This window comes from Staurois parvus, unplaced genomic scaffold (genome assembly GCF_062004578.1).
Source record: "Staurois parvus isolate SC_StPar_1 unplaced genomic scaffold, SC_StPar_1.0 ptg000081l, whole genome shotgun sequence".
Classification (NCBI taxonomy): domain Eukaryota; kingdom Metazoa; phylum Chordata; class Amphibia; order Anura; family Ranidae; genus Staurois; species Staurois parvus.
The window spans coordinates 1,525,046-1,542,470 of NW_028317877.1; the positions used below are offsets into that span (position 1 = coordinate 1,525,046).

At 39.6% G+C, this 17,425-nt stretch overlaps 1 protein-coding gene across 1 annotated transcript in view; it reads left to right on the plus strand.

Moving 5' to 3' along the window:
- WDR27 (WD repeat domain 27) overlaps positions 1-17,425 on the plus strand; it is a 425,210-nt gene that overhangs the window by 9,923 nt on the left and 397,862 nt on the right. The window contains exons 3-6 of the mRNA XM_089669697.1: positions 2,595-2,736; positions 10,245-10,369; positions 14,401-14,508; positions 16,921-16,972. Of these exons, the coding sequence (XP_089525823.1) occupies positions 2,595-2,736; positions 10,245-10,369; positions 14,401-14,508; positions 16,921-16,972 (427 nt within the window). The remainder of the gene's footprint in view (positions 1-2,594; positions 2,737-10,244; positions 10,370-14,400; positions 14,509-16,920; positions 16,973-17,425) is intronic.

Here is a 17,425-nt window from a genome sequence, read left to right on the forward strand (position 1 = left end):
TGAGTCTACAGCAGTGGTGGTCAATTTGAAGTAGGAGGTCTCAAGTGCAATCACGATAGCTTACTCTGATTATATTGCCATTCTCACTTGGGACTTTTTGGCAACAAGATCTAGGGACATATTATTTCTTTGTAACCAGAAGTCTTTCACAAGAAGAATAAACAAGAAAGGATTCTCTAGGTAGTGTAGAACTGTTGTCAGAGATCTATTTTTATAAAGAGCTGAGACTTCTGCCAACAAAGTTGCTAGGCTTTCTGAAGTGAGCCTTGTAGTTCTTGTTTGTTCTAAAATGGAATTAATAATTGTTTTTCTTAAAGCGTTACTAAACCCACAACAATAAAATCAGTCTGTATATGCAGTAAAGCATGCTTGTTATACTCAATGTGGAAGGGGGTTAATCCTCTGCATTGTGTAAAAATGCTGTTTGATCATGCCTTATTTGATTCTCCCCTTCTTCCTCTTATCTCATGATAAGACATATTGTGTGGAAACACTCTGCACATGATCACTTTGCTGTGTATACTAGAGAGGATTTTTTTTTTCTTGGGAGAGTGCATGTGATGAGGACAGGGCCAATCAGCACTGCCCAGACAGAGGTCAGGGGTTCTACATCCTCCTAGAGAAAACTCCTCCTACAAGCTTTAACCAGTGCTCGCTAGACACTGATAGAAGTCACAAAACTGCTGTATACTGCTGATGAGAAAAGTTATTTAGCAGTTTATATTTGCTAAAATAATTGCATTTCCATGTTTTGTGTACTGTGGGAGACCAGATATAGTGAATGCAGGGTCCTGGGTTTAGTGACACATTAAGCAGTTAGCATCTGAGGTGTCTGTGTATGAAAACGTAGCTGTACAAATGTGAAAAACATTCACATCCCCAGTGAAACTTACCGTATTTTGTGCAATACTGTACAATTATCTTCTATGATCATAAGAACCATCTAGTGGCTATAATGCATTTTTTCCTGATTTAGGTAATAAAAAATACCACGTTGTGGCCACTAGACGGTGCTTATGATCATAGTAGATCATTTTATTACACAAAATACAGCAAGTTTCTTTGGGGCTGTGCAAATGTTTGTCACATTCATACAGCAATTTTTTTGCTACATAGACCCAAAAATTTCCCTCTAAATTTTAGATGCTACCACAAGGGAGCAAATGCTGCACAGTGTCTAAGAGGTCATCCTTGCTATCATGCACATTTGTCCCTGCTCCCAAGGAAAATGTTAACTGGGACAGAAGTTGCAGTGGGTCAAATTACTGCTTGGCCAGTCATTTATGTAATTTTGTAAAATAATTTAAATGATTACTTGATGACATTTTTTCAAAGATTAATGTACACAACCAAATACAAAAATGTGGTGCTGAAGCCAAGGCAATAAGCCATTAAAACAGTTCAGTCATGGTCCTTGGCATAGAGAGACTGACAACAGTGAGTGACAACAGTACATGATTTAACTTTAGCTCTGTATGTATACATCCTGCCCCATGTTCTTTTATTTTCAGAATGATAGCCAAAGTAACATGGTTGATACAATAAACATGAAGAATATATGAAAAAGACATCATAAGCAGGGCCAAATATGGCATTATTACTGGAATATTTCTCTACTGGAGATATAAGAAACAAGCATGCAGTTCCACTTTCCAGTAGGTGTTGCAATGACCCCCTCCAGAGCTTCTGGATTTTAACAAACTCTTCTACTTTCCTTCTGGTGACCTGCCATGACCCACCTGCAGTGACAGACTTCAGATCCTTCAATATTCCTTTTTGCAGTTTTATTGCTTTGGTTGGCTATGTTGAGAGGGTTAGGGGTAAAGGACACAGTAGAAGAAATCTCTCCACATAAGAACTCTCTATGTCCAAACAGGCTATTATCTTCCAGTATCTTTTGCTATAGGTCAGCTGTGGAACTTATTATGCCTCTATCACAGGCTATTAATGGTTCTGTAGGGCCAGGCAGACGGCTATATTTCATTTTTTTGGCCCCCATCCCAAGCGGAGGCCCATATAGAGTACTCTAGGCCCAAACAGTCAGCTAGTAAAAATAACACAATTTTGTGGTTCTGGTTTCCTACTCCAGGCAAGGGGCCTGGAAGGCAAAGTCTGGACCCTGGACATTGCTACACTCAGGAACCAGAACCTGGGAGGCAAGGACTCTTCTGTAAGATCTCTCCAAATATTTATCCTCTTTCTCAGCCCGCATCCTTGACATAAACCTTCCAGTGATTGTCCAATAAACTGTATCATCTCACTCTACCAACTGAAGAACACTCAACAGTAGCAGGCAAAAGAAATATCCTTGGGCTTAGGAGAAACCAAACAAACCATAACAAAATACAGCTCAGACTGGCCATAGTTTAACATAAAACACAAAATTAGGTTAGGGGGCGCTACAGCTTCAGGCAGAATCCCTACCCTGGCATGGAAAACCAAAATACTAGTCTTGAGTGGAGTAGGCCTTCCTTAACAATTTTTGCATATTTTCTTGAAGGAAAAAGAAAAATATATTTAAATAAACTATAATTTTAATAAGATACTCTATATATTTTTACATCAAATTTTGTATTTTTTTTTAAATTTGGCAGCCCATGATTCTAAAAGGTCATCACCAGCCCATAACTGCAGTGGCAATAAAACAGGATGGGGATCAATGGCTGGCTTGCTCTGCCTCACAAGACTATGTCATTACATGGAATCTGAATGACTGCAAACGAGATTTTCTTCAAGGTAAGGGACATCTTCAGTAAAGGTAAACCATACAGCTGGGTCAAGAAAAGTCTGAGAAAACTAATGGGTAATTGAAGTCATATCATTCAATTTTAGGAACTATCTATTGTCTGGAATGTAAGTTTGTTTTCTGCTTTGGTATTTTTAATTTAAAAAAAGTTAAACAAAAACATGAATATTTTAGAGGTGGGGGCCAGGTCATTGCCTACGATGGAGATGCACACCTCAAGCGTATATCTCCAGCATCACCTCTTGTCTGCATTAGTAAAGTGGGAATAAATGAAACTCCTCACCTTCTGTTATCAAGGGAGTGAATACAGGTGAAACTCGAAAAATTAGAATATCGTCCAAAAGTTCATTTATTTCAGTAATGCAACTTAAAAGGTGAAACTAATATATGAGATAGACTCATTACATGCAAAGCAAGATAGTTCAAGCCATGATTTCTCATAATTGTGATGATTATGGCTTACAGCTCATGAAAACCCCAAATCCACAATGACAAATCACGGCTTGAACTATCTTGCTTTGCATGTAATGAGTCTATCTCATAGATTAGTTTCACCTTTTAAGTTGCATTGCTGAAATAAATGAACTTTTGGACGATATTCTAATTTTTCGAGTTTCACCTGTACATATGGAAACAATAGACTTTTGGGTTGATTTATTAAAACTGGAGAGTGAAAAATCTTCTGCAGAGAAACCAATCAGCTTCCAGCAGAGGCGTAATTAGAACCTTAGGGGCCCCAGTGCAAGAAACCATGAAGGGCCCCCCTGCCCCTGTCCTGGTGCCCTTTCTCATGTTCTGCAGTGGGCCCCCTTCCTGCCGCCTTGAGGTTCTCCCATGGTCGCGTAACACCAGGGCCCAGTCGCAAATGCAACTTTTGCAACCTTAGGAGTTCCGCCACTGACCTTACTATTATTATTGGACACTCTGAAGGATGTTATGGGCACTCTGGAGGATATGGGGGATCAGTGTACTGCTGAGCTCAGTCTGCAATTGTGCAGCGGGGTGCGTGACTATACTCCACACCATTCTACTCAATCCGAGGCCGAACCTGGCAGTTTTCTGATCGGCTGCTTCCAGAACTGCGCATGCACAGTTCAAAGCCCCTGACAAGGACTTTTTTTTACAGGTTTTATGTTTTTTACACCCTTTGTGTACAGGAGAAAAGTGCCTGTTAACACTGCCCCAGACACGCCACCATCTTGTTTCCCAGCCCAACAGTGGCCGAACGCCAGGGCCTGGTCGTAAGTGCGAACTGTGCGACCTTGGTAGTTCCGAGCGTAGTGCCATATAGCAAAAAAATGCCTGGTCATGAAGGGGGCAAAATCTTCCAGAGCTTTAATGGTTAGGAGGAGTTTTGTTATTTATTTATTTTATTTATTTCAGATACTTCTATAGCGCCACCAATTTACGCAGTGCTTCACATATATATTGTACATTCACATCAGTCCCTATCCCTCAAGGGGCGTACAATCTAAGGTCCCTAATTCACATTCATACATACACATACTAGGGACAATTTAGACAGGAGCCAAATAACCTTTTAGCATGTCTTTGGAGTGTGGGAGGAAACCGGAGTACCTGGAAGAAACCCACGCAGGCACAGGGAGAACATGCAAACTCCAGGCAGGTGGTGCCGTGGCTAGGATTCGAACCAACGACCCTAGTACTTCCAGGTGGAAGTGCTAGCCACTTAGCCACTGTGCTGCCCAGTTTATAGTTTTATATAGTATAACGTAGCCCTCGTTTACACTTGCTTCAAAATGTGGCATTTGACCTGTGTTTTTGAAGCACACTGAGCCTAGGTTCACACGCACCACATTTCTGTGCAATTCACATGCTATTCTGTGCTGTGCGATTTGAGCCCATTCATTTTGTTCAGTTTTGCTTTGCTTTAGAAACTATACTCCATGTCACTTTCAGGTGACCTGCATCTCCAAAGCCTGCCACAGCGCTCCCTAACCACGCCTGTAGTGGTAGAGGGGAGCGTCAGAGCTAGTTTCGCTTTGTATTGCATGTATTGGAAAAACAGAAAACCAACATACACAGGGAATGGTTAAAGCTTCATTAATGCTGTGGAAAAGCATCAAAAATACATGTTAAAGTGGTAGGTGATTTAATATGTGTTACTAATCAATGCAAGTGTAATGAAGCTCTGTCATTATTTTAAAAAATTGACTCACAACTACACACTGGAGCTAATTTATGAAAAACAAATAGACTGTGCACTTTCCAAGCGCAGTTGCACTCATGTTTTCCAGAGCTTAGTAAATGTGATGAAGCTCTGCTAATTTCCATAATCCAGTCATGTACAAGCAAAAATGCAGTTTTTTTTCTTTATTTTCCTTTTTTCTTTACAAAATGAAGCTTAATCACATTCACTAAGCACTGGTGCAAATTAGTGCAACTGCACCTGCAAAGTGCATAGTTGATTTGCTTTTAGTAAATCCACCTGTGTCTGAGAGTTGTAATACTTAACATTTTCGCTAGATGGCAGTCTTAAACTTCTGAGAAGGAGACATTTTTGTTTGACTTCATTTTTCAGAAAGTTTTAAATGCTTTGGGTCTGATTTACTAATATGCATGTACAGTACTATGATGAATCCATGCTTTTATTTATTTTAATAATAAAGCAGGTTCACTGTTTTTGTTTGTTTGTTTATGTAATATATTTGAGATATTTTAGATTTATAATAACAGGATTTTTTTTATGCAGTGATAATCTTCAAAGTGAAAGTAATCATTTCTAGAAAATCTAGAAAAAAATCCCTTCCTTGTAAATGGCATAAACTGACCTGAGGAAACTGATGTAAACATTACCATTACGTATTTATTAATTTATATAGCACCATCAATTTGCACAGCGCTTTACGTATTATGCATTATTATTATTATTATTATAATACAGGATGTATATAGCGCCAACAGTTTGCTCAGCACTTTACAATATAACGGGAGACAATACAGCAACAATACAGTTCAGTACAAGAGGGATAGGAGGGCCCTGCTCCTTGGAGTTTACAATCTAGGAGATTTCATTATTATCAGTCCTTTTCCTTAAAGTGGAACTGGAGTGAAACTCATCCATCTATCCATGTCTTCATGCTTTATTTTGCTGAGAAATCATTTTAAAAACACCTCGTATTTCTGACAGTGGCCATCTTAAGTAATGGCAGATGATTCATTTAGCAGTTACTTCCTGGAATCCATCTATCCTTAGCTCAGGTATTGATTGAGCTGAGAACCCTCCCTCCCCTCCTGAAGACTCCTGGGATATATGACATCATTTGCCTAGGCATGGAAACCAGGATGTAAACGATGGAATGCAAAAAAAAAGGTTAAAACAAGTAAATATGATATACTTTCCTATTTTTTTACTAATGCTAGCAGCATAAGGATTAGAAATGGCGAGTTCCACTTTAAGGAGCTTAAATACTAAGTGTTAGGAATATCAATTTAGGCCAAGTTCCTGCATACAAACATGCAGTTCAAAGTACTTTGGGAATAATGCAATTCAAACACCTAGATGTGTTATGCAAAATTCGACTTCTTTATTATTGATCAAGCCTTAAGTAATAAATTAGGGGTTAAAATTTCGAGTCCAGACCTACTAGCCGGTCACAAAACTTACTCTCCACCAGTTGCCCCACCCAACCTTGCCCAGGTCCGCCACCAACCCCACCGCCACCGTGCCCCAAACCCCACCCCCGGCCTGCCCCCAACCACGCCCCCTTAAAGCTTATGAAATTACATTTTTCTTTAGAATAAAGAGTCCAAAATATAAAACTGTGCACAGTAATGTATATCCCAGCTCCCCTGTACTCCATTATAGTGATATGACATGTATACAGTAATGTATATCCCAGCTCCCCTGTACTCCATTATAGTGATATGACATGTATACAGTATGTATATCCCAGCTCCCCTGTACTCCATTATAGTGATATGACATGTATACAGTAATGTATATCCCAGCTCCCCTGTACCCCATTATAGTGATATGACATGTATACAGTAATGTATATCCCAGCTCCCCTGTACTCCATTATAGTGATATGACATGTATACAGTAATCATTTCCCACAATGATGTAAGAGTAAGCTTGGGTGGCTCCCTTGTCATCTCCTGCATCTTTTCTGGACCTCAAATGATGCCTACCAAATTCTTCTGAATTATCTTGCGCCTGCCGGCTCACCTCTCCATTACCTGTTGAATCTTCTGACTCCTCGCTTGCTGTGTCCCTCTCCTGTACTGTCTGCTCTTTTACCATTGATGTCTGTCTACCTGATTTAATTGCCTTGCTTACTACCTTTCCTTTTTTACTTTTTTACTTTTTGGGGCTGCCCATGGTCGAACTCTACCCTGCCAGGCTGTCCACCCACAGGACAACATAATAATAATCCCAAGGTGACACTTGGACAACATATTCTTTACATATCTCATTAGCTGGTGGTTGGGGTTTTGTAGAGCTGATCCATTTTGCTTAGTTAATTTTTTTTGACAACTTTCATTTTCTTAATACTTTATGCGGTGGCTTAGGAGCATCTGGGTACTTCCTCTTACCTTGGGAGTTACCCATCGTCACTGCAAAGCAAAGAAGCAATGTTATGCGAGCTGGCCTATGTATTTCTTTCCGGAGATGACTCTTTGTGCAGGGTGAAGCTGTACTGAATTCACGTAGAGCTCCGACAAAAATTCTTCTCAACTGCACGGCTTCAAGGTTTAAAATCACCTGGACAGATACACCCCTATTCTGACTCCTTCAGACTGCCACCATGCTTTCACCTATCCCAGTTCAACAGAGAAATCTCCTCGCTGAGTAGATGGTGCGTCTTGCAGTCCTACAGAGACTTATAATACATCTACTTCATAGTTTCTGTAGTTGCAAGCATACATAAGCACTTAACACACTGTTCTGTATGATTGTAGGGAGGACATATACCAATTTCTTATAAATCAACCTGGGTTTGTTTAACCCCGCAAGCTCCCAAAGCTCCAGCAGACAATTGTTTGTGCTAATGCAGCACAGAGGCTTGTTCGAGATAGAGGGCAATCAGGGCAAAATAAGACAAAAAACACCAGTTCTGTTAGGAATATCAATTTAGGCCAAGTTCCTGCATACAAACATGCAGTTCAAAGTGCTCTGGGAATAATGAAATTCACACACCTAGCTGTGTGATGCAAAATTCAACTTCTTTATTACTGATCAAGCCTTAAGTAATAAATGATAACACTGCATATTTCAGTCTGTTTCCATTAAGCACTAATCAGAATACAGAATAGAGATTTCAGTAAACTACTCTATGGTGCATCATAACAAAAATGCAACAGGGTAGTAACTTCTGCAATTTCTCAAGAAATGTGTGCATGGATAAGAGCATTCAAATCCCACGGGAACATCTTGTATGTAAAATAAACCGGTTAGTAGGCACATAGCAAAAGTTAGTTAGGTATTAACCCTTTCACTAAGGTCCTTATCTCACATACAATAGGGCCAATTTAAACAGTAGTAAATTAACCCACCAGTATATCTTTGAGGTGTGGGAGGTAAACCATTGCAAACACAGGGGGAACATGCATACTCCATGCAGATAATGTCCTGAATGAGGGTACCCTAGTACTGCCACTTTTAAGAATGCAAGAGCCATAAGCTGGCCATGAGTGGCTCAAAGTTTGAGCTGTGGATGCTCCTGTTAGTTCCACTCAGTTCGATAAACGTTGACTGAAAAATCAAATCCATCATCCATATCCTTAATTAGTAAAGACTTTGTACATGTTATGCAAATCCCAATGCTTCTTTTCTCTATATCATGGGTCTCTAGACTATGGTCCTCCAGGTGTTGAGGAACTGCAAGTCCCATGAGGCCTTGCAAGACTCTGACAGCCACAGGCAAGACTTGCAGAGGCAGGATGGGACTTCTAGTACTTCAACAGCTTGAGGGCCATAGTTTGGAGACCCCTTGCTCTATACAATTGAAAAATCAAAGGAGCCTGGTGGAAAATTGTCGGCCAAACATTGACTACATCCAATCAGGTGCAGTCACTGTTTGGCCATTCAGACAGCCGCAGGTGCTGTGGTTGTCTCAATACAATGGCCCAGCATGGGAGATTTCTCTATCAACCCTGTCTAACTTGGATAGGGGACTCAAGTGGTTTCTTTCATTCAGCCTATGGTCTGAACAAAAGAAATCCTATTGTGTATAGCTAAAACTTAGAAGAGTCTCACCAATTAAACTGAAACTGTTGTCAATGGGAATGCCTGTGATATGACTTCAAGCTATGTACAGACTTCTGGGGAATGCAGAAAGTCAACCGCACATGCAGAAAATAGGATTTATACAAAATGAAACCTAGACCCCAAAATGCTAATCCATGAATCCACTCTAAAATATTGTGCACAACCCCTGGTCGCCAAGAAGTCCCTTCCTCCCCAGGAAGTCCGAAATAAAGTGAATATGTCTCAGTGTCCAATCAAGTCCGCAATAAGTAACCCCTCGTAACTTTTTATTTCTTCAAAGCTTGTATGTTCTCAATTAGTAAATCTTTTAAACAATGATCTCCTCTTCCTCTTTAACCCTCAGAGAAAATATATAGACCGCACATAGTGCATTACCTTTGTCTCACAGTGAAAATATAACTATAAAACACTGATATTAAAGTGCTTATAACCAACAAAAACTCCACCAAGTGTTACTCCACGTGTGGTATCCGTAATTCCTACTCTTACCCTCTAGGCATAGATTGCTCGCTCAAAATGAATTCCCAAAACATGAATGTTCCTTCCGAAATTCTTCCTCATAGACAACCATTCCCTCCAAGAGATTGAGTTGCAAATAGTGAAATGTTATACGTAACTTCGAAAACCTGCCACACAGTGCTCCCTTATTGCCAGACTGCTGACCACCAGTCTCATGAGATCATAGATACTCCACCACCATATAGTCCATGCACCTTACCCTACTTCAAGGGAAACAGGCTGTAAGCAATTGGACTCCTCTTCAACCAATATCACTCTAACCTCACAATATATAAATCAATGCGAACAGGCAGCCATCGTGTAAAATATCAAGGCAATGAGAATTTATTAAGTGAAAAAGCACTTACAATTGTAGGATATACATCAGCGTTGTTACAAAATCAAAGGCCGGACCTCTTCCAAAATGCCCACCGCACAACTTCTGCCTTTGCGTCTGACGTCACTTTCTGACACGTTTCATCATTACGACTTTGTCAAAATCCTTTATTTTACAGGATGGCTGCCTGTTCTCTTTGATTTATATATTGTGACGGGAGAGATGAGAGTGATATTGGTTGAAGTTACTCAGTCTGTCTTTATATCAGATTCTTCATACTGGGAACAAAAGAAAGGCAGTGCTGTCTTTACAATTAGTCTTGGCAACATTACGTTGTACATAGGATGAGATATAGGAGACAAGTTATATATACATACTGCAAATTACTGCTGCCAAGAACCTAAAATGCATTTTTAATAAATCTTTAGGATTGCTACCTCGTGGACTTGTCATCGGAACCCTCATTGGTGATGTTCAGCATATAGCTTTCCACTGTAATGAAAAGTTGGTTGTGACATGTGCGGGAACTAGAGTATTTATACTTAATGTTCAGGTAAGTCATCACTATATTGATACAGCTGATAGAAGGAATATTATAGCCTTAAAAGTGTATTTGACTTAATATAGTCAAATTAAAACAGCATAGCTCAGCAATCTGTTCTGAGGGAGGCATAAGTATTAACCCCTTCTTTTGCAGAACGTTCATGAAAAGTCATAGTATACTGTATAGGATAAAGGTATCAAAAGGCAAAGGCACCAGAAATGCAGCAAAGTTAAAATTGTGTCCCGCTGGTAAAAAAAAACAAAACACTTTTTCATTTTTTTTAAAACCTTTTTAACCAACAAGAGAGTCACTTTAAAGGAAACTTGACCCATTACCTTTAGCAAATCTTACTTGCTTGACTATTCACTCTAATCTGCATGATTGGTCAGTGACTGAGAAAGTACTAAAGCCAGATATAGCCAGATAAGTATTCTTAGGTGGAGGTCAGTAGTGGCAGCCTCTATATTTCTCTTACTATACATTTTCCTTAAGTTTGTGAAAGATTTTGATAAATTTTGGTGTATGAAAGTATGCTTGATAAAGGTGTAGAATGTATTTGCTGAAAATTAGTTATAGTATAGATTACAAAATACAGTAATAAACTTATTAATGTGCCTGTGGCAAAGGTTTATTTTCAGTTTGCCATTCTCAGACTGGGGTACCTAGGGCCTACCAGAAGAAGTGAAGGCATACGTTTAAGTTAAATTGTGCATTGTGGCAAGCTGCAACTTACTGTGAGGAGTAGCTACATATTCCAAGACTAAGAGTAGCTGACCCTACCTGCAATTCACTTTTAATATTTACATGATATAGAGACTGCTCACATACATGCATGTTAAAGCAGTATTAAACCCAAAAACAACTATTTTATAATATTGCAGGCTAACAAGATGTGATAGCTGCAAAAAGCGTTTTTTTGTAGGCTTTTGTTCCTTTATTTTCACCTGGTGATCCTACCTGGAAGTCTATTGTTTTTCAACAGAACAAACTGTTCTGCAGATGTAGAAGTTAGACTGTTGAGATAAACCATTTAACACTGACATTGATTTTTACAATAATCAGCTTTTATTTATTTGTGTAAATCCTTTATCTCAAAAGGAAAATAAATGTTGTAACTGCTTATAAAGTGTTAGCTGGAGTTTGGCTGCAATTTGTTAGTTTATCTAAATCTGCTAGTACAGCTAACACTCCCCTCCCCCCAGATTAACAATGCTGCTATCCAAAGGTGCCCCCTGTGCTCCTTCATCCAGAATGGGGACACTCTAATACAGGAGGTGTGTTACTGGCCGAGTCACCAGGTGGAAACAGAGGGGAAAAAAGTAGAGAAAAAGAAAACAAGTGCAGCCACCACATCTAATGTTTGGTAAGCTGTAGGATATTACATTTTTGGTTTTGGGTTTAATACTACCTTAATTCATACCTTTGTTCTCCTTTTGACATAGAAGCTATTTTGTGGACAGTTCCAACAACACTAGCTTACTATAATTATCTTATTCCAAAAGCATGCTTTTGTAGCTCAAAAGTAAAACCATAGCTATACATTAGTAGCCATACGTATCAGCAAAAAAAAAATCACTGAATAATATATAGCCACATTTTTAATGGCTCCAATCATTGTTTCCGCTTACAGGCTGCCCTTATTTTCACCCTTGGGCGAATATAGATTTTTGTTAAAGATTTTTTTAATGTAAGCCTTCTGTTTATCTCCATTTTTTTTAGCACCCACTGATCTGCTGACCTGTAAGAGGCTGCTTCCATAATTAAAACCTTTTCTTGGATATCTGCCTCCTTCTTTGTACATTTAATTTAGTAATACTTATTTGTTTTTTGAATATACACCTAACAAACACTTTGAGTGCATCCTACAATATTTCTTATGAGGCAGAGAATTAATTAATTTAGCTAGATGAGAAGAGTTGGGATTAGTTGTGGGTATTTGAATAAATTAAAGGGTTAATTGTCTATATCCTGTATGTCGACCATCATTGAACACTTAAATATGCAACTGTGGGTAAATGTTCAGTTCAGTTTCATGCCTCTATATTGAGTGATTTCTCTAGTTCCCAATGCAAGGCAAATTCTCAACAATAATTTATGCTTTTTGGAATATCACATACAGTGGATATACAAAGTTTACACAACCATTTTAAAATGTCAGGTTTCTGTGATGTAAACAAATAAGACAAAGATAAATAATTTCAGAACTTTTTCCACTTTTTTAATGTAACCTACAGTATAAACTGTACAACTCAGGTGAACAACAAAATGAAATCTTTTAAGTGGAGGGAAGTAAAAATAAAAAACTAAAGAAATATTGTTTCATAAGTGTGCACACAAAATGCCTTAAACTAATACTTTTATTGAAGCACCTTCAATTTTATTTTATTTTATTCCAGCACTCAGTCTTTTTGGGTATGAGTCTATCAGCATGGCACATCTTGATATGGCAATATTTGCCCAGTCCTATGCACAGCCCTCTTCAGATCACCCCACATATTTTTGATCTGATTCAGGTCTGGGCTCTGGCTGGGCCATTCCAAAACTTTAATCTTCCTCTGGTGAAGCCATTCCTTTGTTGATTTGGATGTATGCTTTGGGTCGTTGTCATGCTGAAAGATGAAGTTCCTCTTCATGTTCAGCTTTCTAGCAGAAGCCTGAAGGTTTTGTGCCAATATTGACTGGTATTTGGAACTGTTCATAATTCCTGTTACCTTGACTAAGGCCCCAGTTCCAGCTGAAGAAAAACAGCCCCAAAGCATGATGCTGCCTCCACCATGCTTCACTGTGGGTATGGTGTTCTTTTGGTGATGTGCAGTGTTGTTTATGCGCCAAACATATCTTTTCGAATTATGTCCAAACAGTTCAACCTTGGTTTCATCAGACCATAACTCACTTTCCCACATGCTTTTGGAGACTTCATATGTGTTTTTGCAAACATTTGCAAAATGGATGTTTTTCTTCGTAAGAAAATGTTTGTCTTGCCCTTCTACCCCATAGCCCAGACATATGAAGAGAACAGGAGATTGTTGTCACATGTACCACACAGCCAGTACTTGCCAGATATTCCTGCACCTCCTTTAATGTTGCTGTAAGCCTCTTGGCAGCCTCCCAGACCAGTTTCCTTCTCGTCTTTTCATCAGTTTTGGAGGGATGTCCAGTTCTTGGTAATGTCACTGTTTTCTCCACTTGATGATGACTGTGTTCCATGGTATATCTAATGCCTTGGAAATGTTTTTGTACCCTTCCCCTGACTGATACCTTTTAACAATGAGATCTCTCTGATGCTTTGGAAGCTCTCTACGGACCATGGCTTTTGCTGTAGGATGCGACTAAGAAAATGTCAGGAAAGACTTAATAGAACAGCTGAACATTATTTGGGGTTAATCAGAGGCAAAACAAATTCAGCAAAATGTGGGACCTGTAGATCCAATATACATCATAGGAATCAAAATGCCTGGAAAGAGTGAACCCTTTCTCATCCACCTTTTCTTCTCTCTTCTTGACTACTACTTCAGTTCATTCTCACCTTCTTTTATCCCTTCCTCATTTCTTCTCCTTTTTCTCTTAGGCAGACCCATATGCTGAGTAAAGCTTATTTATCCACAAGTTAGGGCCTTCTTTGGTAACCCCATTACAATGCTATAACAACCAGCTGTCTGCATGGACATTGAATCATACAGATAGGATTCCTTAGGGTTGACATGCAATATTTAAATAAGGTGTTAATAGACTTGTAGAAGGTGTAAATGTGAATTTATAAAACATACAACACAGTTGCAATATTTCTATACTGATACTGCCATGGTTGACTGATCTGCTTGTTTGTTATATATTTATTATCTGTAAAACCTAATAAAAATAGATTGAAAAGAAAATATAGAAAATAAGTGGACAAAACTATGTATTCTGAAATCCAGTGTATTAAATTTGTTGTAAGCTGTCATGGGCATATTGTCATTCAATAGGTTTCTTTTTGGTCTGATGTTTTAAACAAAAGTATTTCTAAAATGCTTTTTGTTTGCCTTTTTGTCTGGTAACAGAGAGAAGAAATACTTGCAGAGTTGGCAGTACACCAAGGACTGGTGACTGGAGCTGAATTTTGGGCTGATAATTTCCTTGTGTGCATTTCTGAAGACAGAACTTTCTCGGTAATACTCTAGTACAATGTGTAACTGCTGTCTATTACTTCCTTTGGAAAATATTGAATGAAATCTAAAAACAAGTACCGTATATACTCGAGTATAAGCCGAGTTTTTCAGCACATTTTTTGTGCTGAAAAACGGCCCCCTCGGCTTATACTCGAGTCAACGTCTGCAGGGGGGGGCGCGAGGCTCCGTCAAGGGGGGCGTGTACAGGGGTGGGCAGAGGGCTGCTGTCTCTTACCTGGCTCCCACGATGATCCATCTAGGAAGCGCTGCTCCTTCCGTCACTCCGGCCACTCCCTCACTCCTGCCGCTCGACTCCGCCTCCTCACCGGTGATTGGCCGCCAGAACTGTAGCTCAGGAAAGGTACACAGGCGGCCAATCACGGGCTAGGAGGCGGAGCCGAGCAGACCCGCGAAAATCGAGTGAGGGAAAAGCCGGTAAGTGTGCAGTGCAGAGGTGCTGCTGCAACCACATATGCTGGCTGCAGCAGCACCATACTGCAACAGGGGTCAGCAAGTGTCATTGGTGTCAGTGGGAGGAATAGTGCCGCATCATTGGTGTCACTGATACTAATGATGGGGCATTATTCCTCCCACTGACACCAACGATGGGGCACTATTCCTCCCACTGACACCAATGATGGGGCACTATTCCTCCCACTGATACTAATGATGGGGCATTATTCCTCCCACTGACACCAACGATGGGGCACTATTCCTCCCAGTGATACCAATGATGGGGCACTATTCCTCCCACTGACACCAATGATGGGGCACTATTCCTCCCACTGACACCAATGATGGGGCACTATTCCTCCCACTGATACCAATGATGGGGCACTATTCCTCCCACTGACACCAATGATGGGGCACTATTCCTCCCACTGATACCAATGATGGGGCACTATTCCTCCCACTGACACCAATGATGGGGCACTATTCCTCCCACTGATACTAATGATGGGGCTTATACTCGAGTCAATAGTTTTTCCCAGTTTTTTGTGGTAAAATTAGGTACCTCGGCTTATATTCGGGTCGGCTTATACTCGAGTATATACGGTACTGTCAGAATCAGCAGAAAAAAACAGATACTGAGTAAAATAAGGAATTACAATTATCCAAGTCTGGCATTAGTATCTAATGAAAATTAAAGTGGTTGTTATTCTATTCATTCAAGTAAGAAGCCTTTTGTGTGATGCTCCCCCCACAGCCCCACCAATACTTACCTGAGTCCAATCTTGATCCAGCGCTGTGCACGGGAGCAGCTTTTCTCCTGGGTCTCTCTCTACTCATTGGTTAAGACACAACAGCGGGAGCCCTTGGCTCCCACTGCTGTCAAGCACAGCCAGTGAGCAGAATGAGACACGGGGCTGAGCTGGGAGCGAGCACACAAGAGTGCCCCCATAGCAAGCTTCTTCCTATGGGGGCACTCAACAGGCGGAGGGGCCAAGAGCTCCAAAACCATTGCAAAGTGCCGGTAAGTATGGATTGTTGGTTATTAAAAAAAAATTAGCCTTTAATATCACTTTAATGAAGCTGTGGGAAACATAATTTTTTATTTGGGTGAAAAGGTAAAGTTTAATTTTAAATGGAACCTGTACTTTTTTTTCAAATTATTATTATTATTATACAGGATTTATATAGCGCCAAACGTTTGCTCAGCGCTTTATAGATTTTTATTAGATTTTTAAAACATTACTTTAGAAAAGGTCTGACAATAGACCAGAGGGTAGCAGTTAGCATTAACATTAGTCTGGTCCATATATCATATGAAGATGTTTCTTGCAAATGCAGATAAAAATAAATCAGATAGTACAAACAACAGCATCAATTACAACGTCAATTACAGTGTCAAATACCATGAGCGATTCCAGAGAAAAGAAAAAAGAAATGAAAACTCTCTCATGTAGATTAAGGATCATGTAGTAAATTTATCAGACCAATTTAACCAGGGCTTAGACCAATTCACCAGGGCTTCTGTACTCCATTTTTAACTTTAAAAAAGTCCTGCCTAAGAGTAGACACCACAAGATGCCTGCTATTACATTTATTAGCTTTAAACCTTCTTCTCTGCCCTCTCTGCTTTAGTTTTTTTTTCTACTAGGGCTTCAACATCTCCTTCTCTAAGCCTTATCAACTCTTATTTCATTGTCCAATGAAACTTTTTTTTTTAGTGGTTAGTAGGAACTCTGTAAAAAAATGATAATCGATTAGGTAAAATGCTCATAGTCTTCTACTGTCTGATGTGCCACACACCCTTTAAATATTCAGCATACACATACATGTTACTCTCTCCAGAATAGGGTAAAGGGTATATTATCTGACTTTGACACTGTTAGTCTATTTACTGGATTGCAATAAATGCTTACTTTCACCTGTTGCCTGCAAATTCTTTTTACATTTTGTTAATTATAGGTATGGGACTACCAAGCAGGACATTTGGTATACCAGTCTGGAATAATATCAGGTATGTATGATACTCAGATGAAACACATTGCTTCATTTTATATGTTTGTTTGCTGTGTGAACAAATGAACTATATGTGGTCATTAACTCTGAACAGAAATCTGGATACTAAAAAAAACCAGCAATGCCCATTTTAAATTGTTTAAGTAAACAGAAGTGTACAACTAGTTTTTGTTGATAATATACTTTATTTGTCACGTGATACAGTGGGTCATCTTCCTCCGCAGTCTTTTCCTGACAGTAGGCATTCGTGGTTGATGTGGAGAACGCCGCTTTCCATCAGTACACTGGAAGTGCAGGGGAGGGGCCATGTTTTGGGGGAGGGGCCATGGCACCCTGCACTTACAGTCTTTTCAGTCTTCTGGGTTCAGTGTCCCTGGGTGAAATTGAACCTGATAGACTAAGGACATCTTGTGGCGAAAAAGAGAGGTATTGCTAAGGACAGCTCCTGTTT